This window comes from Fundulus heteroclitus, chromosome 7 (assembly GCF_011125445.2).
Source record: "Fundulus heteroclitus isolate FHET01 chromosome 7, MU-UCD_Fhet_4.1, whole genome shotgun sequence".
NCBI classification, from domain to species: Eukaryota; Metazoa; Chordata; class Actinopteri; order Cyprinodontiformes; family Fundulidae; genus Fundulus; species Fundulus heteroclitus.
The window spans coordinates 9592572-9604270 of record NC_046367.1 but is presented as its reverse complement, the minus strand read 5'-3'; the positions used below and the strand labels follow the sequence as shown (position 1 = coordinate 9604270).

The window sequence follows — 11699 nt, the reverse complement described above, 5'->3', positions numbered from 1 at the left end:
TCTTTGGATAAGTGAACAGAAACGACGCAAGCAGCACGCTGACACTGAAAGCACACGTAAGTGAGGGCTGAACACTAGCAAGGAAATAGAGTCCAGCTGGCTGAGCAAATAGGAACTGGCAGTGCGCATGAGGCAAGACGAGACGTTCTGGCAGTGAGTGGGTGATTGAGGCAGGTAACAGTAGCCATGTGAACAGTCGAGCAGAGTTGACGCTAATTAGTGCAGCAGGTGGATCGAATCAAGAGTAGAGTGGTGGCTGAGGGGACAGAGCTGATAGGATGGTTGCTGAGAGGTGAAGGCTGATTCAAGTCCGGAACCGTCCAAAACAAACAAACAAAAACCTAAATCATGACATAAAAAATGTTAAAATTGAAACAAACAATTGTTTTGAGGGAATAAATTGCAGAAACCGAAATTTGAGAGGTTTGGGCATAGCAGAGTGGGTATTGCCAGGTCAATGGACCAGGAGGCGGCTCGGCAGATGACAGGAGACCAGGAGGCAGTTTGGCCGACGACAGGAGACCAGGAAGTGGCTCGGCCGATTACTGAAGACCAGGATGATGCTTGGCCGATGACTTCGGATCAGGATGGAGCTCGGCCGACAACTGCAGACCGGCATGACACTCGGCCAACGATTGAAGACCAGGTTGGCGCTCGACCGACGACAGGAGACCAGGAGGGGGGTCGGCGGACGACAGGAGATCAGTATGTGTCTTCTCTGAGGAAAAGCCACACCAGAGCAGTGAATGGACTTTGATGCAATCAACTGGGTTCCCTTATATAGGACATTTTTGACCAATCTGTATAATCTGACCCAATCTGTATAATCTGATTGAATATGACTTTGTAAAGTGCCTTGAGATGACATGTTTCATGAATTGGCGCTATATAAATAAAATTTAATTGAACTGAATTTAATCTGATTGCAGCTGAGCAGTGGAGTAGATCATAGGAGCGAAACATGAGGCTCATTACTTCGGAGCAGGCGGGTATAGCAGAATGGAGAAGGCAGGAAGGCACAAATCATGACACAATAGCAGGCATAACCGTTTGGGTCTTGAAGGAAGAATAGTTGCATTCCTCTGCATGAGTATCTGTCCTTCAAGATCATAGCAAGTCCTCCAATACAGCGACCTCCCAGATAGGAGCAGGGCATAGTTCATTTAAGTGAGTCCACCCACCACTGCTCTGTCATGTTTCTGTGCAAAACAAAAAATAAAAGTTTTTTTTAGTTCTCTACAACTGGATTGTGATAGCACACATTTTGTATAAGCTGGCTGCAATGAGACTGATAGCCAACAGCTTGTCCAGTCAAATGATCCTCAGCAGGACCAGGGGACCAGCCCCTGGCTTAGTTATGCAAGCGGCGAGATCCCAGTGGTCTGGCCATAGTGAGGAGAATTCAGAGCATCAAGACAAGAAGAATCAAGCCTGCAATTGTTGAAGAGTAAGGAATAGTATAGACTTGGGACCAGACCAACTGGATATTATCCGACCTGGAGGCTCTACTCATTTGTACCTGGATCCTAGCCCTCCAGCCAGTTTTCCTCAATTTACTCTTGGGATTACCTGGAGCACATTTTGTGAGTAATAAGAAGTAGCCAGGTGAGGAAGAGGAGCACACTTATGAGGGCAGCAGAGATTTCCTGTAACTGTTCTAATCATCAAAAGGGGGGTTCCATAGACTCTTTGATTTGGAGCAGAGAAGAATGGTAATAAATCACAGCAGTGTCATCTACGTAGTTATGGTAAAATATGTTGTTGTTTGTTGTTTTGGAGTTCCTGCCTCAGGTTTACCTAGGGTCTTGTTCACCAATGAGCGGATAATGGAAATTATTGCTACTCATATTTATCATCATAGAATTTGGGTCATGACCAAAAACTCTGTGATAATCAACTGGGTTCTCTTATATAGGAAATTTTTGACCAATCTGTATAATCTGATTGAATTTGACTTTGTAAAGTGCCCAGAGATGACATGTTTCACGAATTGGCGCTATATAAGTAAAATTTAATCGAATGTCACGCAAAGGATTGTGAGTTTCTTATAGCTACTTATCACCAGTAAGGGACATCACAAGCCTCCTATTCTAAAGGAACTATGATGGGAAGCATGCAGGCTCCTTTTTCTACCTCCTTCCTTACTGGCTGCACATTTCAGACAGCACCTATTAGGTCAAACACTGAGACACTTCTACTTTGGCTAACGAGTCCTTCTCAATTAGACCTTTTCGGATGCAGTCATACTCTTTTTTTCAGATGATGAATTGAATGGATCTGGGTGCGATTTTCATCACTTAGGATATTGTTTAAGAAGCTAACCCTGCTTGAAACTTCTCTACAACCTTCTCCCTGACCTGTCTGTTGTGATCATTACTCTTCAAAATGCAGTTTGTTCTAAAAAAGCAAAACAAAAACAAAAGTAGAGATTCATTTACACATAGAGAGGTACTTAAATAATCAATGACTTGTAATGACTTTACCCATTAGCTAAAGTTAGCTTGGAGTAATTGAAGATTACTCCAATGGGCTCACCACCTTTCGGAGGGGCCAAAGGGGTCAGGTGCATTGTGTAATGGGTGGCAGTCAAGGGCGGGGACCTTTGTTGTTCTGATCCTCGGCTGAAGAAGCTGGCTCTTGGGATGTGGAATGTCACCTCTCTGGTGGGGAAGGAACCTGAGCTGGTGCGCGAGGTTGAGAGGTTCCGGCTAGAGAATGTGTAAGAATGAACCACCCTGATTTGTGCAGTACGCAAGTTGTACTCAAAGCGGCACTGTGTCACTTACTCCCATACTACACCAGCGGACTAAGATAGAATGGATGGTCATGAATTGGAAAATATAATACAATGATTTATGTAAAATAATTTGTTTTGATGTAATATGGAATTATATATTTTTCAGAAAATGTAGTTACATGGACTGAATGATTCAGTAAATAAATATTTTGAACAACTAATTTTAATGAACTGATCATGTGATTCAGTAGCCTCAAAAGAACTGCCATTCCCATCACTAATACACACAACATATCCAAACCTCTATGACCCCCTTAGTTCCGCAAGGCTACAGATCTGGTCCACTGATCCACTACCAGGATGAATGACACCAAGGCTCATCATGGAATCATGGTTGAGTCCATGAGGACACTGATTTCTAGATACCTGTTGTAAGCTTTCTCAGGGACTCTGCAAAGTGTAATGGGATGTTCCCTGTTTTCCCATTCTCATGTCAAGAGATGCTTTTCCATAACTTATTAAAGGCCAACCAAAATTCTGTCTGATCAGCCTCTCTGAATTATTCGCATACCTCAGTTTTTGTCTCTGTAACTACATAAACCTCAGTCCTTCTGCTATCAGATAACTGTCAGCTGTTTTGGCACTCCCCTGATAAACCAAGCCCCAAAGCCTTCCTTCTTAAGACTTAGAGCTTTCTTTACTGGTGATAAATTCAAATATTACATATGATTTTTAATTCACTTTTCAATGTGTCACAGTGTCTTGGTCTGTCACACAAAATTCCACAAAAAAGAATAGCAAGTTTGTGTGGTTGTTCCATTACAAAACATGGAAACTTTCAAGAGGTGCCAATACATTTGCATGGCACTACTTTAGTATCTCAAGCCGGTCATGTAAGTAAAGTGTGTTGACCTAAGACTGAATAAAGTGAACAGATTTACATACTGGGCACGATGGTAAAAAAAGGAAAAGAAGCACAAAAGGAAAGAGAACAAGACACATCAGAGAGAAAGAGAATCACCCAATACAATGCAAGGGAAAGAGACCTTGGGTACAGAGAGAGAGAGAAAGAAAGAGAGGGAGAGAGAGAGAGGCAGACAAGGAGCCAGTGAGAGACAGGGAGAGAGGAGGAGATCCCTGCTGAGAGAAAGAGAGGCTGCATGTGGAAAGCTATGAGAGCAGGGGAAAAGCGGAAAAGCATTCAGCTCTTGGTGACCAACAAAGACTACTGACAACTTGTCGACTAATAACACTCTTCTGGAGAAACGGAACTACATGGTAGCGCTTCAGTCTGCTGATGGCTCTTTACCTTATTCCTTCACTCATCCTAAATTGTTTTAGGATAGTGACAAGACATGGAAATGTGCCACGTGGGAAATGCGAAGGGTCGTGCCGGAACGTTCAAGTTTTTGGAGGATGTGGATGGAGTGACTGACATTTTCCACTGAGGTACGCATCTGGCCAGGAGTAGGAAGAAATGGAATATTTAAGATCCCTCGGATGGCTGACATTAATTGTGGTTAAAAGGAAGCAGTGACATGTTTTGTTCTTTTTAAGCTCTAACCTGACATGAGTTTGTGAGGGAGAGAAAAGGGGAGAGGGGAAACTTAGTGACACATGGACAAACACAATTTCAATGCAACCATGTTCATCACCCATGCCTGTCAGCAGCTAATGTCATCTTACAGGTATGGGGAAAAGTTGGGATGAGGAGCAAGGACGACCAAAGCTTTTTAGGAAATTTCACTCAGCTTTTCAACATAAGTTTTTTTTATCTCCTTTCCTTCTGCAAAACCAAGTGCTGGTTGTGTGCTTAGGAAGAAACATAGTTGCTGGAAAACCGTCAACAACAAGATGAAATTCTGATATTCAAAAAGTAGACCTTATATTTTTATCATGAGTGCTGCTTTTACAAGACCAAATTTCAAGGATGTGAAACCTGTGACTTCAGTTGCAACGTTTTCCAACGGATTCTATAATATTCTTATTTTTCTTCTCTTGTTTGGATTTGGGTATTTTGTGTACCTGAAGCGCTTCTGTCTCCCTTGTTTGCTTATTTTTCCAGAGGCATGATAAACAGCGATATTACCCGAGCAATTTAATTTTTACACACCCTATTGTCCTTTAAGATCAAACAGCTGCTCTTTTTGTCGCCCTCGATTCAGCGAGCTGCTATTTTTGTTTCCCTCTGTGGAAGGATCATTTGTTGATCCTGACAGACATTTCAAGGCTCCAGCTTCCTCTGAGGTGTTGGAGTACCCAAGCACATGTTGTATTGAAGTGTAGTTTGTAAATCAAGCGACACAAGGTGATGCTTTATGGTATCCTGCAAGTAAATTTTTCTTAAAACTATAATTTTGCTCTAGTCTGACTGAATTTCCAGGCAGTAATCCTGAGGCATTCATCTCTTGTGGCACAGAGCTGACGCTATGAACCTGCGCGGTGGCAACATGTCCGACTTAATCTCTAACACAATCAGGACCTTCGGTACTCTGGAGTCCAACCCTTGGCCTTCAGCTTTACCCAATAACTCATCACTGATCAAGTGTCCGGTGAGCGACGTGGCTCGCAACGGGATTGAGACGCAGCCGGAAAACTGGTCACAGCACAATGGCGCTGGAGATTTCGGATCTCGCTGCCTTCACTCTGAGTTGCCGGTGGAGAAGAACTGGCCAGCACTGCTGATTCTGGTCGCCATCGCTGTCACGGTCATGGGTAACATCCTGGTGATCCTGGCGGTTTCCCTGGAGAAAAAGCTGCAGAACGCCACTAACTATTTCCTGATGTCACTGGCCGTGGCTGACATGCTCCTCGGCATCTTGGTGATGCCGGTTTCCATGGTGACCATTCTCTACGGTAAGGCCCCCATGTCACTCACATTGGATTTTATTAAGTTGACATTTGGTGTGTTGCTGACTCGACTCCAAAGAGCTCCCCACAGCCTTTGGATGAATTAGTTCTATAACTAAACTAACTGCACCTGCCTGCATGGTACTGAACGCTTCAGTCGGTCAGTTTTATTTTCTGATTTAAATCACCCATGCTGTATGTTTTGTCTGGATTACCCCTAACCACATGTTTGGGAGTATGGTGATATAATGTATGGCCCTGTGGTGGTGGAGGACAGATGGAGAGCAGCAGTGATGGTGGTGGTCAGCCCTGTTGTTGACAGTGATGTGTTTATTTGGAGTGCCGCTTCAATGGAAAAAGAAAGTGGCGCGACTCGCCTCTGCGGAGAGGTGAATGAAAAGGTTCACGGGGACATGTTGCTGCCATACAGGGGAAAAAAACTCATACAGGTTCTGTTGATTCTGTATCCATTATATTAGCATTCAGGAATGCAGTGCGTTATAAAAGTATTCACACCTCTTGAAGGTATACGTACTTCATGTGCTGTTATAAACTGAACGTTTTGTATGACTCTTTTTAGTGCACGAGCTGAGTAACTTTAGAGTAACTCGTGTCTTTTATTAAAGCTGCCCGTGCTTACGTTTCACTGGTGAAGGACTAAAGAGGACGCCAGACTGGGAAATTAAATATGTTGCCTTTGCGATAAAAGCCTTTTTTTTCTAAATAAAATCAAGCTATTTTAATAATGTTATTTTCCCAAATCTCATGTCGGTAATAGCAAACATTGCAGGTCTTTCGAGCCACTAAGAGGTTTCCTGACAGAATTGCTCTGTAAATAGCTCCATCCTTTTTTACATCAACATCCCCAGACAAAGGAACCACTAAGCATGATACAGCTACCACCATGTTTTAAAGAGGGAATGGTGTGTTTAGGGTTATCTACAGAGTTACTTTTCTGCCATATACAGGGTTTAGAATGTTAGCAGGTTAATTTTTGTCTCATCTTTGAGATTTGGAAGAATGTGTCATCTACTTGGCCTTTGGAAAACTGCATATGGAACATCTTATGTTTTCTTTTCTCTTTCTGCACTGGATTTGTTCTTGCAGCTAATTAATAAAGGGCAGATTTGTCGAGTGCTTGACAAGTGCTTCATGTTTAAAGCTTGGGATACACTGTAGCTATATGACAAAACTCTGCTTTAAATTTTCCAACAACCTTATCTCTGACTTTTCTGTTGTGTTCTTCTGTCTTCAAGATGCTGTTTGTTCACTGATCTTTCATCACAAACCTCTGAAATCTTTACAGAATAGCTGGAATTTAGGTTTAATTACACACAATTGAACCCTCTTTAGAAATTGGGTAACTTCTGAAGGCAGTTGGTAGCACTGTAATTTATTTAGGTGCATTACAGTAAGGGGGTAATACATATGCTTGACACACTTTTTAGATTTTTATTTTAGATTTGATTTACTTTACAATTATAGACTATTTTAGGTAGATCTATTTTATAAAATCCAAATCAAATGAATTGGGGGTTGAGGTTGCAATGTGACATAATATGACAAAGCAAAGGGGTGTAAATACCTTTGCAAGATAAATCACAACTAGAACAGCAAAGCCTTGAGAAATGGTGTTAAACTCTGTTGCAAATCTGTACTGATCCTCCAGATCACACTAGCTGCCTCCTTTTTTTCATATGCGCCTCATCACTGCCAAATTCCCAGTACATAAGGACTTCAAAGCAAAATGCAATTTTCAGCTTTGATGTGTTCCCCAAATATGAGCTATCCTGCTCAAGCTGGAATGTTTGTGGTCAGATCAAATTTCAAGAGAGCTTTTTCAAAATCTCTTTTTGTGCATTTAAGTAACAAATAATTCCCTATTTGAAAGGTGATGTTTCAGACTGGCATTTCACAACCTGCTCATGTTCTTCACATCTCATAAAAAGACATATGTAGCACAGATTATTGTGACATTAACACCAGTGATTAGTGTTCGAAATATAGAGTTTGAAATAAGCTCAATTTCTAGAAGGTGGTGATGAGAGTGACTTGTTGGCTGCATGGAAAAGGTGAACTGAAAATGTAGCTACAGTCCAAAGCACTTTAAGTCATCAATTTGAATTGAAAACCACTATAAATATGTATACAGTCCATTTATCAGATAAAATATTATTATCATTTACATCTTCATAAAAGAGAAGACATTCTTTGAGGTATTTTATCTTGTAGATATTTCGAACACTACATTAAGATGCGATGCTGTGAATACTGTGTAATCTAAATTGATTATACATGTTATCTTTGTTTGTTCTTTTATATTTTATTTTCCAATTATGTTCAACATAAATAATACATTTTAGAGCTTATGACACAACAACGTTATTTGACTATTTCACTTGGAATTTGAGTTTAGAACTGTGACTGGTGGCAGGAAGCAAAAATGGCTAACTACTTAAACGTTTTGGGGTTAGGCTGCTTGCAGGATCCCACAGATTGCCTAATTGCACCCCATGAAGCCTCGCATGTAAAATCTGGTTGAGAATGATCACAGCTTGAATCCAAAAATGGGACTTTCTTATAAAATGAAGTATTGTAGTGTATTTGACTCCACAAATAAAAAGATACCACAGAGAGTGTAGCTGGGCTTTATTCTGGAAAAACCTCCTGCTGTTTTAGACCTTTTGTATTACTTGAGTATTGTCATTTGGAACAGGGTGATATCAGAAAAGAGAAGTAGCATCTTTTCACTGGAGAAGCGCCATCATATATGACAGTATGGAGGCTTTAAACTCTGTTTATAGTACAAATCTTGATTTGTAAGTTTTCGCAGATGAAAAAAGTTTCATTACTGATTGTAACATATCACTTTTTGGATCTCATTTCATATTGCAACGTAATGCATCTTATCAATACAATTTACTGCAAAAACTATTCTTACATTGCTGGGTGTATGCTGTATCTTATTACTAAGATAAATATCTTCATATATTAGGAAAAATACTATTTTTTTTTTTAGGGATGGGCACATCCACAGTATTTGCAATTTTGAATGCAAGACTGTAACCTGACTCTCGCCAGATGGATGTAGTTCCACGAGCGCGACACATCCATCTGGGATCGCTCCATTGGAGATGTATTTCAGAAGGAGGGGCCCGTCATTTTTACTGACGTGCTACTTCAACCACTCACATCGAAACTGAAACCATCGTTTCCACTAACAGAAGCCTTCAAAGCCATTCTCTAGTGTTCTTTTAAATAATTATTATTCGGTAGATTTTACAACACTGATGAACTGGCAGCATCAATGTTACCGTGTGACCAGATTTCGGTGTGATTTTGCTAGGCGAGCAAAATCAGGGACAGGCGGGCACAGAATCTGTCGGGGGGTTGGTTTGTTTGCTACGCTGACGGGGAATGTTAGGCTCAGCTCTTCTACTACGTCGGAACGCTGGCAGGACTGGGTAAATACCTCTTGCTGCATTAAACCTGTATTTGTATGAATTGATTGTGCAAAAGGCATTTGTGCAAGAATACAGCTTGTAAATTACAGTAACTTTAAATTACAGTGTAAGGTGCAGCACTGATTTAAAAGTAAATAATTTAAAGAGCAAATTTAAATTTACTCCATCATGATACACTGAAATCTGGGACACTTCCAGGACAGCTTTTGGTGGGGATAGGTCATCCAAAATGGGAACTCGGGGACATCTGGTCACCGTTGTTGTCTGAATCCAAACAGTTGCTTCTCTGATACGTCACATCAACGAAAATCCCGCCCGGCGATCCTAATTGGCTCGTCCATTTTATGGTGTATTGAAATCCCTCCCAGTTTCTCAGCCCTGAATGCATCAAAACATAGTGCTACCAGGTTGGGCTAATTACCCCACTTTTCAGTGTGAGCTCTGTCAGGGAGCAAAAAGACTCGATGTTAGAAATGTTCATTTTCAGGAAGGTGTACAATGACGTTGGAAGCAACCATGTAAAAATCCAACAGAAGATGTTAAGTACAATTTAAAATGTGAACTTTATAATAAATTTGATTTGTTTTTCAGCAACGTTGCTGTCTTTGTTACCCCCCCCCCCCCAAAAAAAAAACAACAACAACATATTGATTAGATGTAGCTTTTTAATAAAGTTGTCACAGATCAGGGGAGTGCTTTGCTTCACATAGTTGGGCCTTCGTTACTCAGCTCAGACCCAAAACCCAGTACCTCTTCCCAAACCACCACAGACACAGTTGTATTTGCTGATGTTTTAAGCTTGAACTTAAGCAACAGTCCTAATTTTACTTATCTAACCACCTAGTTTGTAGCTGATCTATGGCAAAATAAGAGCGCAACCTTTCATGAAAGCTCTTAAAGAAATGCTGTCTAACAGAGACCCAGCGTTTTCTCATTTCAATAATTGTCCCAGAAGCACCATATCTAGTTTTGCAATCAGGTTAAAATTGTGAATTTAGGAACCAACATGAAACCCTTATCAGTGTGAGCTTTGGCAACGCAAAATAAACATTCTCATCAAACTGCTGCAGCAGAAAAAGCACAAAAGACTTTTACTCACAATAAATGTTGAGCTGAAACTGTATCTACTTTTTCCATTTAAACGAATCTGTCAGTAATTCACCCACATTGTCTTAAAAGTTTAGTTGTTATCATTTGCGTAGGACCACCTCATGTGTTGTAGTATTTTGTAGTATTTTGGGCATCTTTAATTAAGCTGCCTTTCCAGTACACAACCGCTTCAGTCCATTTGTTCCCACACCAAAATCTCCTGAGCCAAAGTATACCCACATCTGTGAGCTTTGTTTATCGTTTCAACTCGTTAACCCAAGAACCACAAACAAATCTTGGAATGAAAAGAAACATACATTGGAGTGGAAAGCTGTGACTTGAAGAGGGGCGGGGTGTGGAGAGCACATTTGCATTTAAAGAGACAGCACCAAAACGAGTTGTTGTCAGACAAACAGGGGTATAAGAGATGCTGTGACCTACAACAATGAGGTATTGTATTGCAGTTCCAGTTTATACAGACCACTACTGAATGATCTAAATGGGAAAGGAAAGATCTGTCTCTGATTGGCTTATTTTTGTAAAATACAGAATCAATGTACTGTGCAAATTTTGTGAAGGAAACTCCAAATCAAGCTTATTTTACATATTTATATTACACAGCTTTCCTCTGATCATTTTAATTTATTTAAAATCATCTTATAAATGATTACTTGCTATTTGTTTTTCCTTATTTGTCTCTGGCCACTTAGGGGTTTCTCTGAATGCTGTCAACTGATAAATCTGATTCTGCTCAAATCAGCATCAGTGGGTCAACTTCACAAAAATCAAAGGCTGGAAATCAGCATCGACATTCTGATTGACTAGTTTATCCTTTCAGTCCATGAGTCTAACGCACAGGAATAGCAAAAATCATTCCAGTATAAACAATTTATTTGTGGGATGATGAAAACAGACTGGCTCCAGTGGAAGAGCTTATGGATATTGCTCATTTTCAAAACCAACATTTTTGTTATAATGTAAGGAGGTATGAATGGCTAAGAGTGGACGTTTTCTGTGGAAAAACTGTTTCTGTGCCTCTGGTCTCATAATCCATATATGACATTCAGACAAACGGCACCCCCAGAACCTTTGGTCTGCCCTTTTCTCTTCTGTGAACGTTGCTGTCATTCCCCTGAAGATTTAGGTGGCTAAGGATTAGTGCAGCAGGACGCCACCGCTGCCTTTTAGCTCCCTTAGCTTTTCTTATTTTGTCTCTTGATCTGTCACTCTCCCACCACACAACACACACACACACACACACACACACACACACACACACACACACACACACACACACACACACACACACACACACACACACACACACACACACACACACACACACACACACACACACACACACACAACATGCGTTTTCCCAGCAGATCCTTTGCTCTTTCACGTTTTTGCTGCTTACATAAGGAACTTTAAAACCTAAGCAGCAAATTCATTTGCATTAGAAGGAGTTTGGCAAATTAGTCAAATGGAAGAGTGCTTTCAAAATGACGACCTCAAGCGCTTATCACCAATTTTTTTTCACAGCTCTTTAACGAGGTGAC

At 40.8% G+C, this 11699-nt stretch overlaps 1 protein-coding gene across 1 annotated transcript in view; it reads left to right on the top strand.

The window, feature by feature from the left end:
• The first annotated feature begins 3869 nt into the window (after nt 1–3869).
• htr2aa (5-hydroxytryptamine (serotonin) receptor 2A, genome duplicate a) overlaps nt 3870–11699 on the top strand; it is a 116715-nt gene continuing 108885 nt past the window's right edge. Inside the window, exon 1 of the mRNA XM_012853070.3 lies at nt 3870–5593. Within this exon, the coding sequence (XP_012708524.2) occupies nt 5167–5593 (427 nt within the window). The 5' untranslated portion in view covers nt 3870–5166. The remainder of the gene's footprint in view (nt 5594–11699) is intronic.